Source organism: Brassica rapa, chromosome A04 (assembly GCF_000309985.2).
Source record: "Brassica rapa cultivar Chiifu-401-42 chromosome A04, CAAS_Brap_v3.01, whole genome shotgun sequence".
Classification (NCBI taxonomy): domain Eukaryota; kingdom Viridiplantae; phylum Streptophyta; class Magnoliopsida; order Brassicales; family Brassicaceae; genus Brassica; species Brassica rapa.
This window is the reverse complement of record NC_024798.2, coordinates 16,536,133-16,555,623: the sequence shown is the minus strand read 5'-3', so window position 1 is coordinate 16,555,623 and position 19,491 is coordinate 16,536,133. Positions and strand designations below refer to the sequence as shown.

The 19,491-nt window shown below is 38.0% G+C and overlaps 6 protein-coding genes across 8 annotated transcripts; 4 read left to right on the top strand and 2 right to left on the bottom strand.

Annotated features, from left to right (window-relative positions):
• Positions 1 to 261: 261 nt before the first annotated feature.
• On the top strand, positions 262 to 791 carry LOC117133371 (uncharacterized protein At4g04775-like). Its single transcript, XM_033289394.1, has 2 exons — positions 262 to 417; positions 489 to 791. The coding sequence occupies exons 1-2, from the start codon at positions 262 to 264 to the stop codon at positions 789 to 791; spliced, it is 459 nt and encodes a 152-aa protein (XP_033145285.1).
• A 392-nt stretch (positions 792 to 1,183) lies between these two features.
• On the bottom strand, positions 1,184 to 3,460 carry LOC103873340. The gene has a single exon (XM_009151756.1). It carries the CDS (start codon positions 3,458 to 3,460, stop codon positions 1,184 to 1,186), a length of 2,277 nt encoding a protein of 758 aa, XP_009150004.1.
• Positions 3,461 to 4,286: 826 nt separating this feature from the next.
• LOC103873338 lies at positions 4,287 to 8,775 on the top strand. Of its 3 annotated transcripts, none has more exons than XM_033290542.1 (3): positions 4,287 to 4,795; positions 5,114 to 5,970; positions 6,061 to 8,775. In XM_033290542.1, exons 2-3 carry the CDS (start codon positions 5,116 to 5,118, stop codon positions 6,847 to 6,849), a joined length of 1,644 nt encoding a protein of 547 aa, XP_033146433.1. In that variant the 5' UTR covers positions 4,287 to 4,795; positions 5,114 to 5,115; the 3' UTR covers positions 6,850 to 8,775. The 3 variants fall into 3 exon arrangements, 2 of the variants coding, with proteins under 2 accessions (XP_033146433.1, XP_033146432.1); XR_004457646.1 differs by having other exon boundaries at positions 4,288 to 5,970; positions 6,061 to 7,536; positions 7,620 to 8,775; XM_033290541.1 differs by having other exon boundaries at positions 4,288 to 5,970.
• Positions 8,776 to 9,099: 324 nt separating this feature from the next.
• LOC103828606 (uncharacterized protein At4g04775-like) lies at positions 9,100 to 9,629 on the top strand. The gene is made up of 2 exons (XM_009104225.2): positions 9,100 to 9,255; positions 9,327 to 9,629. Exons 1-2 carry the CDS (start codon positions 9,100 to 9,102, stop codon positions 9,627 to 9,629), a joined length of 459 nt encoding a protein of 152 aa, XP_009102473.2.
• A 392-nt stretch (positions 9,630 to 10,021) lies between these two features.
• LOC117133370 lies at positions 10,022 to 12,298 on the bottom strand. Its single transcript, XM_033289393.1, has one exon. The coding sequence runs from the start codon at positions 12,296 to 12,298 to the stop codon at positions 10,022 to 10,024; it is 2,277 nt and encodes a 758-aa protein (XP_033145284.1).
• A 1,683-nt stretch (positions 12,299 to 13,981) lies between these two features.
• On the top strand, positions 13,982 to 18,829 carry LOC103865101 (GTP-binding protein TypA/BipA homolog). Its single transcript, XM_009142880.3, has 18 exons — positions 13,982 to 14,367; positions 14,500 to 14,574; positions 14,858 to 15,008; positions 15,119 to 15,187; positions 15,276 to 15,448; positions 15,924 to 16,064; positions 16,155 to 16,280; positions 16,403 to 16,501; positions 16,673 to 16,793; positions 16,931 to 16,994; positions 17,162 to 17,341; positions 17,435 to 17,508; positions 17,616 to 17,665; positions 17,783 to 17,869; positions 17,983 to 18,033; positions 18,118 to 18,201; positions 18,330 to 18,380; positions 18,477 to 18,829. Exons 1-18 carry the CDS (start codon positions 14,038 to 14,040, stop codon positions 18,558 to 18,560), a joined length of 2,010 nt encoding a protein of 669 aa, XP_009141128.2. The 5' UTR covers positions 13,982 to 14,037; the 3' UTR covers positions 18,561 to 18,829.
• Positions 18,830 to 19,491: the final 662 nt, after the last annotated feature.

The following is a 19,491-nucleotide window of genomic DNA, read 5'->3' as shown; positions in this document are numbered from 1 at the left end:
ATTGTCAAATGTCGATTTTTGTGTATTAGGGTGTAGTATTTTAGCAGTCAATATAAGAGTTATAGAGTATTAACCGTTTATGGTTTATACCCAGTAGGCCCACCCGAAAGTTATTAAAACCCGACCCTGAACCCGGATCCACACACCCCCAAAGACGTGATTTTCTTTTCAGTTGTCGAAACCTAAGAAAAATAAATTTGAGAGAAAAGGGGATTAGGGTTCTTTGTCTGCGATTCCTGTGAGCCTCGAAACGAATTAACAATGACCAGTTCGACGACTTCTTCTGCTCGTTTTCCTCGCATCTCTAATCATGGTGTGCCCACAAGATGTTGGTGTGGCGAGGGTATAACCACTTTTGGTTCATCGACGGCGGAGAATAGGTATCGACGATTCTACAGATGTCAAATCGCAAGAGATGTAAGTCCATGTTTCAATTTTGTGTTCCACATAACACCATACTGACTGATTTTTGGTTTCTTTTGCTATAGAGAAAAACTGAGAATCATCTATTTAAATGGATTGATGAAGCTTTGATTGACGAGATACGGATGGTAGATGCGAAACATGAGAGAGTTGCTCAAGAGATTACAAAGTTTGAAGAAAGGGTTATGGAAAAAGTGAAGTCCGAAATTGTTAGAGTTGAATCTGAGATGTCAGAAAAGTTCAAAGAGAAGGTGAACTTGGAGATTGCTAGAGTTGCACAGGATATGAAACAGAAGCTAAAGATTACGACGGTTGCTATGGTTGTTGTGGGAGCAATCGTGGGAATATGGACTTCTCTTACTGTCTGATCAAGTTTCAGTGATTGGTTGCTTGTCGTTTGAGTTTGATGGGTTCAAAATAGCTTAAGATTGCATTATTGTTTTCATTATGATCGCCTATAATACACTTGATGGCTTCTTGTTGACTCTCGGTTGCTGACTATTATCAGCTTCAGTTCACAATCTAATACTTTTCTTCTCCTTTATGTTGTTTCAAAGCTAGTAGCTTCAGTTCACAATTTTCTTCTCCTTCATGTTGTTCACGAAGCTAGTAAAAATACAAGAGAGATAACACGATGTCTAATATCCATAACCAAGAACAAAAAAATCCAAAACCAAGCAAAACGAGTAAATCAAGTAACCAACACCATAATGAAAAACAAGCTAATCAAAAGCAAGAAAAATCCAAAACAACGAACTGACTAAATCACTCTGTCGCATGTAGCTCTGTTATGATTCTCTTCGCCACATCGACTGCATCTGCGCCTCTTCTTTTCTTCAGCTCCTTGCGATGAACGAAGTTTGTCTTCGACCGTCTCGTATCTGCGCTTTCTTCTCCTTCCTGCTCCTCTTCTTGATTCAGGAGGTTCCACATTAGCATTCCAGACATCATCTGGAACAACCCAACTATCCTCCGGAACACCTATTGGATTGATAGTTTCTTCATAAGCTGTTCTCCAAGTGGAAGTCGTGTACATTTCATCCGTTAGTGAGGATGGGGCTCGACCAACTGTTAAACCAGCCTTGATTGCGTGTCTACATGGGATTTTCAGTAGGTCGTATTTCCCACATGAGCAGGTTCTTCTATCCAAATCAACCAGGCAGTCGATTGTATCTCCGCGAACCAAAAAACGGTACTCATCAACTGGCTGAACCAGAAACGTTTTACCCTTATTAATCCGCCTGTCTATCTTTTTCTCGATGGCAATAGTTAATGGTTTTGTGTGCTTCCTGCTTCGTGTGCGCCGTTCGAAGAACCAACGGGTCAGCATTTCTCTGATGCTATCCAACAAAGGAATGACTGGATACTCTCTTGGTGTGCGCAAAGCAGAGTTTATTGATTCAGCTGGGTTAGTCGTTCTGATGTCATACCTGAATCCTGGAAACTGACAGCGAGCCCACTTTGTAACATCTGCATCTGTTAAATATTTTCCAATAGCTGGACTAATATTGCAGACAGCTTGGAATCGCTTCTGAAAATCAATGACTCTATAAGCTTTAGAAGCTTTTGCAATTAATCCAGCCAGTCCCTTTCCTCTGTAATGTGTGACCACATTATTCAACAAATGGTGGATGCAAATTCCATGATGAGAAAGAGGATACACATTCTCTATTGCCTTACAAAGTGAGGCATTTCTGTCTGACACAAAAGCTAGAGAATGCTCGTCCGCAATAACAACCTTTAGCTGTCTCATAAACCAATCCCATGAACGATCATTTTCTGAGTCCACAACCGCAAACGCAACAGGATACAAGTTAGAGTTTCCATCTAAAGCGGTCGCAGCAAGTAAGACCCCTTTGTATTTGCTCTTCAAAAATGTCCCATCTACCACAAGAACTTGTCGCATGGCTGTCTGAAAACCTCGTACTGATTGGCCAAACGAAACGAAGAGAAATCTGAATCTACCATCAACATCGGTTTCATAAAACGTATGTGTTCCTGGATTAGCTTCTCTCAGCATGTGCAAGTACTTTGGAATTTTTCCAAAACTCTTCTCTGGAATACCTCTAACCATGCTAATTGCAAACTCCCGAGCATCCCATGCTAAGGACTTAGATATCTCACATCCATGTTCCATCCTCATAATCTGTATGACATCATTTGTTTTGGGACCTTCTTTCACACCATCATACCTATGCATTATTAGACTGCCAATTGTCTTTGCAGAAGCTGTCCGACCACCATTATTCATACTCGACGCAGCGCATGTATGATCCGCCACATATTTTTTGATGATGAAATATGTGGAACCTGATAACCCCTCAGCTCGAACACTCCATTTGCAAGGGTTGTATTTGCATCGGATGTACCAAAGGTTTCTGTCAGATTTCACAACTTTGTAATCGAAATTATGCGTCATTGCCGACATTTCCATAGTTGCTTTCAACATGGTTTTGTTTTGAAACGTTTCACCCCTCTTCACAACATCCACCAAAGAAAACCGAACACTTTTTCCATTATCGTCTTCTTTTGCTTTAATGGCGAGAACATCATCTTCTTTATTGGCGTTTGAGTTGGAATTATCTTCAACATCCTTGCTTGATTCAGATGAACGAACACTGTCAGCTCGAGGTGGAAACGAGGAAGGTTCACCTTGTTCTCTGATAGGCGAGCTAGATTTCTCATTATCAACCCCAATGTTGCTGTTGTTTCCACTGATAGGTGAAGTAGACACACACAACCTTGTAGAAGTTTTTCCACGTACATAAGTAAGAAAATTTTTGACTTGCCGATCACTCTCAATGATAACTGGAGGACAGTCTATTGAACCGATTAACTCCATAGGTAAGTAGCTTAACTCAAGCTCGACAAGGTTTTGGTCAATTCCAAAATCTTCTAAAACCATACGGCTTAGGTCTTCAAAGGAACTTGTCAATTCCATGTACAATACTCTACCTCGTTTGTTCGTATCAACCGCAAATCCCCATCCTTTAAGGGGATCAAATTTCCACAACCCACAAGAAGCATAGATATGCATCTTCTTCAACAAGAAATTCAAAATTTTTGGATGAAAAATATCAAAATCCTCTCACCAAGAAGAAGACCACGATTTTTTTTTAAAAAATTTACTTGGAATACACGAAATTTAAGGAAAATAGATTTAGAAGATATTCTCTTACCAGATTATGGAGATATTTAAGGAAACTATACAATTCGAAATTCGTAGAACGTACATTACGTTGTCCGAAGAATAAAGGAATGTGGTAGATTATGGAATAATATTATGGCAGACTCGTGAAACATGGCAGATTTTGTCATTTGGCCTCTGTAGTTATATCAGGAAATAATAGTAAATCAAATCTACCGTAGTTCAGAAATAAAAGTTATGGTAGTCGTTTACTTCTACCATGTCTACCGTAGTTCAGAAATAAAAGAAAGAGTAGTCGTTCAATTCTATCATGCTAGAATTATAACAAATGGTCGATTTAAATTTCTGGTGTTTGCAGATATTTATGTAGTTAACCGAATATGCAATCTACATCCTCGTAGACACTAGATTATGTTTTCTGCCATCGGTAGACCAAAATATGAAATTGTGTTCCACAATTATTTAGTCAACCAAAGTATTTTTCATATGTTTGTCTCTTGTTTATATACATTTTGTATATTTTTCCATATTTTTAGGATTCTTAAAATAATTGATATGATTTTTCAAAGTTCATCAGGGGTACCTAAGTCCAAATCTGACCAAAAAGAGATTTATGGCAAAGGGACAATGTACTTGTTTTTCTATTCCGTTTTGGCAATTTTTTCAAAAAAATATTGATGCGGGGTTATCAATATTATTAAGGGAAAATTGGAAATATGGAATAAAAAGACAAGTAGATTGTCCCTTTGCCATAATATGAATTATAAGTTGTCCTAATGTCATAATGTTTTCTGTAAACCCAATTAAACCCCTAATCTAATCTTTTAAACGTTTTTGTTAATTTAATTATGTTAAAAAAATATTATTATTATTTTTAATTAATTTAATTATTAAAAAAAAAATACAAAAGGGGAAAATCGACCAAAATTTCCCCCAAGCTCGACGAACCCTAATTGCTCTCTCCTCCTTTGGCGACAGAGAGAAAGGACGATTTGAAGGGGATCTCGCCGTCGCCGGTGTCGTTTTGGCCGGTAATACTCCGCCGGTGTTCTTCTTCTTCTTAATCGAAGTCTCAGAGACCTCGTCTCACTTCGCGACTCGTTCTCAATTAAGTCGCCGAAGACCGCTGAAGCTCGTACCTCGCCGATAACTGAACTCGTGCCTCACCGCTCCGCTCTCACTCTCTCAGCCATAGTTTCAAGCAAACCAATCGATTCTCCTCAGGTTTGTTTATGAATTTTTTTGCATGTCTTTGTATCTCTTACTTGAGCTTGTTTAAGATCGATTTTGAATGTCATAAGTTTCGATTCTTTTTTCTGTGAATTATTATTTAGGCTTCAATCTTATCAAAATTTCCTACTTTTTTGAGCTTTGGTTAATTTGTTTTTGTAGCAACCGATCTCTAGTGATTGTGTTTCTTATCAAAATTTCCTACTTTTTTGAGCTTTGGTTAATTCTCTTGTTTTATCTTGTGAATTATATTATGATGCATGCGTTTATAAATATTGACTGTAGTGATTGTGTTTCTTGCATTGTTTATAGGTATGACAATTGATCAGTTGCCTAAATGCTTATTCAAAGAGGGAACTGAAACACAAGTTGAGAAGGTCAACAACAGTTGTCGAACTTCCATACTTGCGAAGGTGGCGAAGTACTGTCCAGACGAGTACAAAGAAGTGTCGGAGGATCCGCTATTTGCTCAGATTGTGGCCATTCATGTACACAAGCTTCAGTTTTCGGCAAGAGCGATCCACACCTTCGTTTGCAAGCAGCTTCTGTCCGCAAAGCGTTATGAGTTGTGGTTCCATTATGCTAGGAGGCCTCTCAGATTTTCAATGCAAGAATTCTATGCCATCACAGGTTTGAAATACAAAGACGAGCCCGACTTGGAGATTGATGACTGGGCATATGATGGAGGGTTTTGGAGTAAGTTGCTAAGGAGACAGAAAAATATTTCGGTTCAGCAAATCAGGAAGGTTCATGTGAAGTTGTGTAATACATGGTCTCGTGTTGATAGGCTGCGGTTGGTCTATTTGTGTGTGATTGCTGGTATTCTTATGGCGAAGGATGAGAAGGTGTGGATCCCATACAAGTACATCAAGCTCGTGATGAACTTCGAGAAGATGAGGAAATATCCGTGGGGTCTTCACTCTTTTGATATGCTGGTGAGTTCCATTATCAACGCTAGGGATAAAGTGAAGACGCAAAACAGTTATGTCGTAGATGGATTCTCGTATGCACTTCAGATTTGGTTGATGGAAGCTGTTCCGGACATTGGGTCTCTTTTGGGTCAGAAACTGAGAGAAGGCGTGACTACCATGAGGTGCAGGAATTGGAAAGGATCTGCTAAGATTTCCTATGAGGATATTATTACCATAGAGTCTAATTTTGCTTCCACCGTAAGTTCTGTTTCCTTTAATTGATGTTATTGATGTGCATAGTTCTTAAATTGGTGTGTCTTTAACCTGTTTTAATTTTTTTTTTTGTAGGGAGATGTGTTTCCATCCATTTCTACATCTGGAAATTTCAAAGACGTGATTACTGATGCCGAGTTTGTTCGAGCCTGTGAGATGAAGGATGAAAGAGTTGATCTAATCATTGACATGCAGCGAAACAAGTATGACTGGAGTAAGCATGTTTGGGCTTATAAGGAAACAGTGAAACCATTTCAGTACAGTTCTGAGGAAGATGGTTCAGATGAGGAAGCGGCTGTAGAGACAAGTGAAACTGAAATTGAAGAAGAAATAGAAAGCACCCGTGTGTCTCCTACTAAGAAGAGGAAGAACAGGTTTCGGGATACTGGTGCGGAGTCGAGGAAGAAGAGGTTACTTTGCCAAAGATCAACCGAGAAATATAGAGATCTTGAAGAGGAAATGAAGTCCTATATCCAGAGTATGTTTAACTCTTCTTTTACTGCCTTAGGCCTCGAGGTACGCGAGATTATTGAAGACCGCTTTACCAAATTAGAGGAGAAGATCCTTTCATCTCAGACTCAGGGTGGTGCGCCTGCTAATACTCAGACTCGTGGTACTGATCCGTTTTGGACTCCTTCTGCTGCTGCTGCTGCTGCCACTGCTCCGGCTTCGGTTTCTGGTCGTCCTCCTGCTCCTACTCGGGCTTCTACCGAAGCTCCTGCATCAGTTTCTACTCGTGGTCTTGCTCCTTCTCGCAGTGCGGCTTCTGCTCCTTATCGCAGTCGAGCTTCTGCGACTGCTCACAATGGTGGGCCTGCGAATGCTGCGAAGACAAGGTCTCAGACAAAGGTAAACAAGAAGTAGATCATTTTTCATGTCTTCGGTTGCTGTTATATTTTCATGTCTTTGGTTGCTTTTCTTTTTCATGTACTCGGTTTGCGGTTTGTAATATTATTTTAAGGATGATGTTGTCTTTGCTGTGTGTAATAATTATGTAAGGATGATGTTTTGGATGGAATCTTTCTTTTAAAAATATTAATGTCATGTTTTGTGTTTCATAACCAGGATGCAGATTTGTCTGATGTGTTTGGCAGCTTATTTAGCACCTTAGATGTGAATATAGGGACCCAAGAGTACTTACAGAAGACAATGGGTAACCTTACACAAGAGTCAAATGTTGACGGTTTTGATCCATCTCAAGACAAGCAGTCCGAAGGACCTTCTGATTTCACTACGCCAATGACTTCGTTTCGGCCACAGATCTTCAAAACACCATTCTTGGTTGATAGTGATGATATAGAAGTTCGTTGCAAAGCGAAAGACTACGAGCTAGTTTTCCTTCCAGAAGAGAAATGGGCCAAACTAACTGAATGGACATTGAATCCCACGTAAGTTATTTGAATTGTTTTATTTATTTTTCCTCAAATCTACCTCTTCACTAACATCACAGCAATGCTTTCTTTTTACAGAGTACTTCAGATTGGGCCATCTACATTTGATGCAGAGTTAGCCTCGCGGATTATTGGGCCTAATATTTGGTTGAAGAACTTTGTGAGTTTAGCTCTGAAATATTTTGCAGATTGCTTTTTGTTGTTGGTTCTCATTCCTAAACAAAATTGTATTGTCTTTTTCAGGACATGGACGCCATGATGTATTTGTTTCGGGAGAAAACCACATTGCGTCGGTGGAGTCCAGACCGAGTCGCATTTTTGAACTGTATGTTCAGTAATCAGATTATCACGGCCTATGGGAAGTTTGATGGAAACAGGAGAGGGTACAAAATCGACGACAATTTTCTCGAGTATGGAAGAGGCGAGCTTCCATATCATGGAAGCACAGGTTCAGTATGGAGCGTTGATGTCGATCGTCTCTACATCCCTATATGTGTTAACCAAATCCACTGGATCTCTATTTGCGTCAATCTTGTGAACCGGACAATTGATGTCTTCGATTGTGGGGGTAAGAAGAACAACAGGGTCATCGAAGCTTTTGCCGTCCTCATTCCACGAATCGTCAAGGCAGTCCAGTCGCCAGAGAGGAAGAAAGATTTCAATGTGAAACAGTATACTGTTTCATATGTCCCCATGCGCGGCCTAAACATGAGTGGTAATGATTGTGGTGCTTATTCATTGAAGTTCATAGAGTGCCATCTACTTGGATTAGATTTCTCATTGGTGAACGACGAGAACATCAAAGAAGCCCGACACAAGATAGCTTTTGATCTTTGGGAAGCAGCAAATGATGCGGTCTTGCAATCTCGGATGTCTACATTTAAGCCTCCAAAACGTGCTCCGGTGAAACCTGTTGACCTCGGTTGACTTCATGATTTTTAGCTTGATCCTCTTAGATTTCAAGTTTGTTTCTTCTTTGGGTTTAAGACATGGTTAATTGATTCTTACATTACTCTTATTGTTATGGAATTATTGGTTTTTCTACTATTTTACTGTTTCATGAATTACTTTAAGGAAATAAATCACATAGGGTGTCATTATATACTCTAAACCCTAAAATACCGTAAACCCTAAATCAGCTCCGATTCATACTCTAGAACCTAAAGTAACTTTGATTCATACCCTAAACCGTTTATTAGCTATGATTCATACACTAAACCGTTTATTAGCTATGATTCATACCCTAAATCCTACATTAACTATGATTCATACCCTACACCCTAAATTAGCTTGAAGTTATATCAAAAACTTTAGTATAGATAGGTTTCAAATACAATACCCTAAATCACATAAAGAAAGAAAAATAATTTTTTGTTTTAAAAAATAAAAATTAAGTATATTCAAAAGACGATTTTAAGTTGGAGTTATAGAAATTCGTATTTTCAAAATTTGTCTTCTTACAATTGTCAAATGTCGATTTTTGTGTATTAGGGTGTAGTATTTTAGCAGTCAATATAAGAGTTATAGAGTATTAACCGTTTATGGTTTATACCCAGTAGGCCCACCCGAAAGTTATTAAAACCCGACCCTGAACCCGGATCCACACACCCCCAAAGACGTGATTTTCTTTTCAGTTGTCGAAACCTAAGAAAAATAAATTTGAGAGAAAAGGGGATTAGGGTTCTTTGTCTGCGATTCCTGTGAGCCTCGAAACGAATTAACAATGACCAGTTCGACGACTTCTTCTGCTCGTTTTCCTCGCATCTCTAATCATGGTGTGCCCACAAGATGTTGGTGTGGCGAGGGTATAACCACTTTTGGTTCATCGACGGCGGAGAATAGGTATCGACGATTCTACAGATGTCAAATCGCAAGAGATGTAAGTCCATGTTTCAATTTTGTGTTCCACATAACACCATACTGACTGATTTTTGGTTTCTTTTGCTATAGAGAAAAACTGAGAATCATCTATTTAAATGGATTGATGAAGCTTTGATTGACGAGATACGGATGGTAGATGCGAAACATGAGAGAGTTGCTCAAGAGATTACAAAGTTTGAAGAAAGGGTTATGGAAAAAGTGAAGTCCGAAATTGTTAGAGTTGAATCTGAGATGTCAGAAAAGTTCAAAGAGAAGGTGAACTTGGAGATTGCTAGAGTTGCACAGGATATGAAACAGAAGCTAAAGATTACGACGGTTGCTATGGTTGTTGTGGGAGCAATCGTGGGAATATGGACTTCTCTTACTGTCTGATCAAGTTTCAGTGATTGGTTGCTTGTCGTTTGAGTTTGATGGGTTCAAAATAGCTTAAGATTGCATTATTGTTTTCATTATGATCGCCTATAATACACTTGATGGCTTCTTGTTGACTCTCGGTTGCTGACTATTATCAGCTTCAGTTCACAATCTAATACTTTTCTTCTCCTTTATGTTGTTTCAAAGCTAGTAGCTTCAGTTCACAATTTTCTTCTCCTTCATGTTGTTCACGAAGCTAGTAAAAATACAAGAGAGATAACACGATGTCTAATATCCATAACCAAGAACAAAAAAATCCAAAACCAAGCAAAACGAGTAAATCAAGTAACCAACACCATAATGAAAAACAAGCTAATCAAAAGCAAGAAAAATCCAAAACAACGAACTGACTAAATCACTCTGTCGCATGTAGCTCTGTTATGATTCTCTTCGCCACATCGACTGCATCTGCGCCTCTTCTTTTCTTCAGCTCCTTGCGATGAACGAAGTTTGTCTTCGACCGTCTCGTATCTGCGCTTTCTTCTCCTTCCTGCTCCTCTTCTTGATTCAGGAGGTTCCACATTAGCATTCCAGACATCATCTGGAACAACCCAACTATCCTCCGGAACACCTATTGGATTGATAGTTTCTTCATAAGCTGTTCTCCAAGTGGAAGTCGTGTACATTTCATCCGTTAGTGAGGATGGGGCTCGACCAACTGTTAAACCAGCCTTGATTGCGTGTCTACATGGGATTTTCAGTAGGTCGTATTTCCCACATGAGCAGGTTCTTCTATCCAAATCAACCAGGCAGTCGATTGTATCTCCGCGAACCAAAAAACGGTACTCATCAACTGGCTGAACCAGAAACGTTTTACCCTTATTAATCCGCCTGTCTATCTTTTTCTCGATGGCAATAGTTAATGGTTTTGTGTGCTTCCTGCTTCGTGTGCGCCGTTCGAAGAACCAACGGGTCAGCATTTCTCTGATGCTATCCAACAAAGGAATGACTGGATACTCTCTTGGTGTGCGCAAAGCAGAGTTTATTGATTCAGCTGGGTTAGTCGTTCTGATGTCATACCTGAATCCTGGAAACTGACAGCGAGCCCACTTTGTAACATCTGCATCTGTTAAATATTTTCCAATAGCTGGACTAATATTGCAGACAGCTTGGAATCGCTTCTGAAAATCAATGACTCTATAAGCTTTAGAAGCTTTTGCAATTAATCCAGCCAGTCCCTTTCCTCTGTAATGTGTGACCACATTATTCAACAAATGGTGGATGCAAATTCCATGATGAGAAAGAGGATACACATTCTCTATTGCCTTACAAAGTGAGGCATTTCTGTCTGACACAAAAGCTAGAGAATGCTCGTCCGCAATAACAACCTTTAGCTGTCTCATAAACCAATCCCATGAACGATCATTTTCTGAGTCCACAACCGCAAACGCAACAGGATACAAGTTAGAGTTTCCATCTAAAGCGGTCGCAGCAAGTAAGACCCCTTTGTATTTGCTCTTCAAAAATGTCCCATCTACCACAAGAACTTGTCGCATGGCTGTCTGAAAACCTCGTACTGATTGGCCAAACGAAACGAAGAGAAATCTGAATCTACCATCAACATCGGTTTCATAAAACGTATGTGTTCCTGGATTAGCTTCTCTCAGCATGTGCAAGTACTTTGGAATTTTTCCAAAACTCTTCTCTGGAATACCTCTAACCATGCTAATTGCAAACTCCCGAGCATCCCATGCTAAGGACTTAGATATCTCACATCCATGTTCCATCCTCATAATCTGTATGACATCATTTGTTTTGGGACCTTCTTTCACACCATCATACCTATGCATTATTAGACTGCCAATTGTCTTTGCAGAAGCTGTCCGACCACCATTATTCATACTCGACGCAGCGCATGTATGATCCGCCACATATTTTTTGATGATGAAATATGTGGAACCTGATAACCCCTCAGCTCGAACACTCCATTTGCAAGGGTTGTATTTGCATCGGATGTACCAAAGGTTTCTGTCAGATTTCACAACTTTGTAATCGAAATTATGCGTCATTGCCGACATTTCCATAGTTGCTTTCAACATGGTTTTGTTTTGAAACGTTTCACCCCTCTTCACAACATCCACCAAAGAAAACCGAACACTTTTTCCATTATCGTCTTCTTTTGCTTTAATGGCGAGAACATCATCTTCTTTATTGGCGTTTGAGTTGGAATTATCTTCAACATCCTTGCTTGATTCAGATGAACGAACACTGTCAGCTCGAGGTGGAAACGAGGAAGGTTCACCTTGTTCTCTGATAGGCGAGCTAGATTTCTCATTATCAACCCCAATGTTGCTGTTGTTTCCACTGATAGGTGAAGTAGACACACACAACCTTGTAGAAGTTTTTCCACGTACATAAGTAAGAAAATTTTTGACTTGCCGATCACTCTCAATGATAACTGGAGGACAGTCTATTGAACCGATTAACTCCATAGGTAAGTAGCTTAACTCAAGCTCGACAAGGTTTTGGTCAATTCCAAAATCTTCTAAAACCATACGGCTTAGGTCTTCAAAGGAACTTGTCAATTCCATGTACAATACTCTACCTCGTTTGTTCGTATCAACCGCAAATCCCCATCCTTTAAGGGGATCAAATTTCCACAACCCACAAGAAGCATAGATATGCATCTTCTTCAACAAGAAATTCAAAATTTTTGGATGAAAAATATCAAAATCCTCTCACCAAGAAGAAGACCACGATTTTTTTTTAAAAAATTTACTTGGAATACACGAAATTTAAGGAAAATAGATTTAGAAGATATTCTCTTACCAGATTATGGAGATATTTAAGGAAACTATACAATTCGAAATTCGTAGAACGTACATTACGTTGTCCGAAGAATAAAGGAATGTGGTAGATTATGGAATAATATTATGGCAGACTCGTGAAACATGGCAGATTTTGTCATTTGGCCTCTGTAGTTATATCAGGAAATAATAGTAAATCAAATCTACCGTAGTTCAGAAATAAAAGTTATGGTAGTCGTTTACTTCTACCATGTCTACCGTAGTTCAGAAATAAAAGAAAGAGTAGTCGTTCAATTCTATCATGCTAGAATTATAACAAATGGTCGATTTAAATTTCTGGTGTTTGCAGATATTTATGTAGTTAACCGAATATGCAATCTACATCCTCGTAGACACTAGATTATGTTTTCTGCCATCGGTAGACCAAAATATGAAATTGTGTTCCACAATTATTTAGTCAACCAAAGTATTTTTCATATGTTTGTCTCTTGTTTATATACATTTTGTATATTTTTCCATATTTTTAGGATTCTTAAAATAATTGATATGATTTTTCAAAGTTCATCAGGGGTACCTAAGTCCAAATCTGACCAAAAAGAGATTTATGGCAAAGGGACAATGTACTTGTTTTTCTATTCCGTTTTGGCAATTTTTTCTATTATTAATTCATCAGAATCATTGTTATCTTTTGCCTCTATTACTACTCGGCATATTACACATTTACACTTGTTGCCACTGAAGATACCAAACTAAATAAAACTATTAATACATTTGTTCATATCTTTTTATTATACAAAACCTTATTTCCACAATACACGGAACCCACTGCTCTGAAATTCTGTATATATATAGCGAAAGTTATAACAGAACTTACCATTTTCTTTATATATGCATGTTACCAAAATATCTTTATAATTATGGTTCAACTTTGTAACATAGATATCCCCTGCATGATCATACAAGTTTATTTTATTCATTAGACATATTAATCATGTTTGATTCAACCAGATGCCATGTGAAAGATTAAATGAATTTTCGAACAAAACGATATTTAACTTACCATATATTGATATAAAATTAAAAAACTAACCATATATCTTGATACCGAACCCAGATAAAACATTTATTGTATTTTTTTTTCGATTCTATAGCTTTATATATATAATAAATATTTCTAGATATATAATTTTATTTTTTAAATTTAGGTATTCTTTCAATTCGCGGATTAGTTCTCGTTCATTTTGGGTTTTATTCCTTACAAAACTATAAGATTCAGTTATTTATGAATTAGATTCGGCTTTGGTTTAGTTTTTCTCCTGAAATAGTTGTTCAAAACTATACAATATCTTATATAGAAGTTCATATAAAAAATATCTTATATAGAAGTTCTTATATAGAAGTTCAAAATATTCATTAATTCTTGCAAAATCCCTGGTGTTATCTGATGGGACTAGTAGATCCAATTGCAAAATATAAGGAAAATAGTAAACATCTAAAAGAGTTAGTATCTTACTTTGCAAATAACGAAAAATAAAAAGACAAAACCCTTTGTCTCTCCGTCAACTAAAGATTTTAGATCTCGTAAAACCCTCTATCACTCACATTTCGTGAAACCAGACATGGCGGGTCCTCTGCTTCGATCTCTCTGGTCAAACACCACTCGAAGATCCTTCTCCTCCTCTCAATCTCTCCATCTCAAATCCAGATTCTCCCTCTCCTCCTTACGCGCCTTCTCCGCCGCCTCCGCTTCCACGGCCGCCGCCGGAGCTCCCAGCAGCTCGCTAGATCCCAACCGTCTCCGTAACGTGGCCGTGATAGCTCATGTCGATCACGGGAAGACGACGCTCATGGACAGGATTCTCCGTCAGTGCGGAGCCGATATCCCGCACGAGCGTGCCATGGATTCGATCAACCTCGAGCGTGAGCGAGGGATCACTATCTCTTCAAAGGTATCGCCTTTCGTGAAGATTATCGTATTCCCGTTTGAACCCACTAATAAAGTCGAAGACTTTTGAGTCATTTATTTGTTATTACCGTGGAACATAACAGTTGGAGTTTAATGTGAATTTTTTTTCCGACAGGTGACATCCGTGTTTTGGAAGGACAATGAACTTAACATGGTGGACACACCTGGTCACGCTGATTTTGGTGGGGAGGTATGTGACTGTTCCCTGATAAAAAGGTTTAATTTTTAGATTATTATTGATTCTCATGTTCTGTTTTAGCATAGCTGCTTGTTCTTTGAAAAAAAATACAATAGAAATTATATAATTGTTGGAAAGTTTAAGGCTTTTATTTATTTCTAGGATTAAGTTACGAGCTGGCATATGATCTCACTTACTTTGTACTAAGTGGACAATCCAGCATTAGCACATTCTGTTGAGTAGAATATATATATTTGTATGATACGTTTGTGACTATTCTGTATTTGAAATGTAGGTGGAACGAGTTGTTGGTATGGTTGAAGGAGCTATATTAGTTGTTGATGCGGGAGAAGGACCTCTTGCACAGACAAAGTTTGTTCTTGCTAAGGCCTTGAAGTATGGTCTACGCCCTATTCTTCTCTTGAACAAGGTTGATCGACCTTCAGGTATGAACTGCATTCACTTCCTCTCTCTTTTTAAAAAAAATTTGTAAAGTGTTTCTTATCGTTTTTAATGTTTTACTTGGAATGCTTCCTACGCCTTTTTCCACTACCAGTTTCAGAAGAGAGGTGTGATGAAGTGGAGAGTCTGGTGTTTGATCTTTTTGCAAATCTTGGTGCTACAGGTAATAAATATATTTGTTCTGATTTATTTAAATGATTATTAGCATTTTTTGGCTTTAATTAATATTCATGTCTTCTCTGCGTTATTAGAGGAACAACTAGACTTTCCGGTGCTTTATGCATCGGCAAAGGAAGGATGGGCATCGTCTACCTTCACCAAAGAACCTCCTGCAGATGCGAAGAATATGTCACAGTTGCTTGATGCTGTAGTTAAATATGTTCCCCCACCAAAAGCAGACCTTGATGAGCCTTTTCTAATGCTGGTAATTTTTAATTTTTAACTTGGGTTGCCAATTTTGCAACTTCTTTTACTTTTTTTTAGTTGTCTTATATGAAGTAGCTGATCATTAAATGTGTTTCATAACTATGACCGAGGTAGACTAGCACAGCTCACATGATTTTTGCTAGGCCTCACATGGGTAACTTGGGATGTTTATTAAGTAAACTTGTTGTGTGAGTTTAGAAGTATCTAATATCGGTCAGTGAATCTCAAGAAATCTAGAATTATTGGAACAAAAAAAAAGAGATGGTTGGAACTTATATGAGATAATATTCAAGAATTGTGATCTTAACCTTTCTTATTCTGAACGTATTAGTGCTGTGTAGATTATATACCGAGATTGGAAGATATCACATGTTTGTACTTTGTAACTCTTGTCTAGAGGGGATAGAATGTCTTAACTGTTTAAGCCTTTGGCAATGGAATTTTACTGACATTTTTTCACTTCCGAGTTGCAGGTTTCGATGATGGAGAAGGACTTCTATCTCGGACGTATATTAACTGGAAGAGTATCTTCTGGAGTTGTCCGTGTAGGGGACAAAATTAGTGGACTACGCCAAACTGAAACCGGCTCCTCCGAGAAAATAGAAGAAGCAAAGGTTTGTCTGTTTATTATTGCTTTATACTTGGCCAGAGTGTTTGTAAAGAGAAATGTCTCATCTAAGCAGCTACAAACATCTTTCTAATAGGTTGTGAAGCTGATGAAAAAGAAAGGTACGACCATAGTTTCAATTGACGCTGCTGGAGCTGGTGATATCATCTGCATGGCTGGTCTGACAGCTCCATCAATAGGTCACACGGTGGCTAGTGTAGAGGTAATATCTTAATAGACTACTTCTCCTGTTTGAGTTTTAGAAAACAACAAGCGAATTTTTAATTTAACAGAACTTTTTTAAATACCATTAATGACAACTCCATCATTTTTTTCTTCTTACAGGTCACAACTGCGTTACCTGCTGTTGAACTGGATCCACCAACAATTTCTATGACGTTTGGTGTCAATGACTCTCCTCTGGCTGGTCGTGATGGCACCCAAGTATGTTTTAATTTGAGCAATAAGACGTAGCTCTAGCCATTGTATTCGAATTTATCTTTGGGTTGCTGCATCTTTACATCTGAATTGAGTTGATTTGTCCCTCACTAAGCAGTATATGGAGTAATGTTGTGTGTTTTGGATGTTGATAGGCTTTTGCTAATATGCATGCAGTTAACCGGAGGGAAAATTGGGGACCGGCTATTGGCGGAGGCTGAAACGAATCTTGCAATTAACGTTATTCCAGGCTTGTCAGAGTCATTTGAAGTCCAAGGGAGAGGGGAACTTCAACTTGGTTTGTGCTTTTCCAACTTTTGTTCAGTGTTTCTTCACCTTTGAAAAATGGAAATAAACATTAAATACGTCGGAACAAATGTAATTATAAATCTATTTCTGTCTGCAATGTGAATTAATCTCTCTTGTGTCTAACAGGTATCTTGATTGAGAATATGAGACGTGAAGGTTTTGAGCTCTCCGTCTCACCACCTAAAGTCATGTGAGTTCAGATACTACTACACTACTACGTTATCTAATCTATTATTTATAATATCTAATAGGGATTACATTTTAGCCTAGAAAACACTCTTTGTTTCTATTTTTTTTTTTAATTTCGGTCTTCTTCTGAGTAGTGTTTCTGAGCGTTTTCCACTAATCTGATTATAGGTACAAAACTGAAAACAAACAAAAGCTTGAACCAATAGAAGAGGTGATAATTGAGATTAATGAAGAGCACGTAGGATCAGTGATGGAAGCTCTATCCCATAGGCGCGCTGAAGTTACTGACATGGGTCCTGTCCCTGGAAATGATGGTAGGACGAGACTCACATTAACTTGTCCTTCAAGGTTGGTTACTTTAATTACTTCCATAAAACTTATACTCAAATCATAATTATACCTTTGATGAAATTTAACGATATGATTACTTGTGTACTGCAGAGGTTTGGTTGGATACAGATGTGTGTTTAGCAGTGACACCCGTGGAACTGGATTCATGCATCGTGCTTTCCTAAGTATGCAGCTTCTCTACTCGCACTTCCTTTTCCACTGTGTATTCTTCTTTCCTAAGCATTTAATTCAGTTAAGCATCAAATTGATAACGGTTGTAAAATTTTTGCAGGATATGAAAAGTACCGAGGTCCACTAGGCAATGTTAGGAAAGGAGTATTGGTACGTCTATAGCTATGAGGCTTGTTGTCTTATGGTTGATTGTTGACTGTTGAATAGGAGAGATCCCTTTCCACTCAAGGTATAATTGAAATTTAATTTTTGATGATGATGAAACAGGTGTCGATGGGATATGGAACAATTACATCTCATTCACTGATGGGTTTGGAAGCTCGTGGGACTCTCTTTGTGTCTCCAGGGCTGGACGTGAGAACCTTCTTTATTGGTTTAGTTGTTCCTAGTTAGATACATTTATGTGGGCCTCGTGCATTTGAATCCTTGCTAATGCTGCATCTTCTTATGTTTTTCTTTTTTAATAGTCATACGATGGCATGATCATCGGTGAGCACTCAAGAGATACAGATCTTGATGTAAGTTGGTTCGACTCACCTCTCTTAGAATCTCAATAAATTGATTTAAATACAATGGGGCTCATTTGCGTTTGCACACTACAGGTTAACCCGGTTAAGGCCAAAGAGCTAACCAACATTCGCTCTGCTAACAAAGACGAAAATGTGAAGCTGTCTCCACCTCGCCTCGTATGTTACCCTTTTCTTACAACATCTATAGAGACAAGAAAATCGTTTTTTTTATGACTAAACTTTCTATCCTTTGTGTTGTGATTTTTACTTGTATTGAGATACTTTTGAATTCGTTTTCGATTCAGATGACACTTGAGGAAGCTATTGGATACGTTGCCTCAGATGAACTTATTGAGGTAACATTTGTTCATAACCAATCAGTTAACCATGGAGAACGTTTTGTTTGTGGCTTCTTATGCATATGTATTGTTTATTGGGTTTAATGTGTTCAGGTCACTCCAAAGAGGATTCGGTTGAGGAAGAGATGTCTAGACGTTACCAAGCGTAAATCCCAAAGCAAACGAGCCAAAGATTAAAAACCTTCCTCATTTGCTTTTTCCGGTTCAGATTCTTAGTAAAAGCTGGTTTGGTTCTGGCTCTCTCGTCACAATCAATCATACGAAAACATGTATTGAATATGTACGAGGAACATTCAGATTATATAGATTCATAACATATACGCAAGAAGATATATTCTTCTGTTGAATAACCAAAGGAAGATAAGTTTCCATCACGATGATGTTTTGTCATTGTGAATCAGCGATTCTGTTTTGTCTATTTAACGACCCTCAGTTCTTAAGTTATACTTCCTACGTTTTTTATAATATAAGTAGTTATAGAATGGTGTACATAGATTAAAAAAATTATTAACGAAAACATTATTAATTATTTATTTAATTATAAATCAATCAATAATAAACTAAAAGGTATATTATCATTGGTAATATAACATTAAGTGCTAATAATTTTTATATAGAAAATCGAAAACGTCATATAATTTAGTTTTCTAAAATGATTTACTGTATATTATAAAACGGAGAGAGTATTTTCAATTTGTAAGTGTTGTTAACTTTTGTTACTTAACACAGCTTCAGACATAATGAAGTGAACAGCTCTACCCAATTGGAAATGTGCATCTTCTCTTGCTAGAATATATGTAAATCAGAGTTAAATCATAAAGGCACATTGCAACAAATATGTATGCACACTACATATGCTATATCTTCTCCCAGTCATATTAGTGAATGTTAGATAAACTTCTGTTACTGCGAAGAAAAAACTATAATGCAAAATCAATAGTTTTTTCACACACAAATTCTGGTAGCGGCTGCGGTTGTCAGAGTTTGCGGTGCGGATGTGGATGGTTGCAGTTTTAAGCGGTTTTAAGAGATTTATACGACTGGTACTGCAGCTAAAAATTGATGCGTTTGCGGGATACTTATAACTGTTTAACCAAATAACAATCGG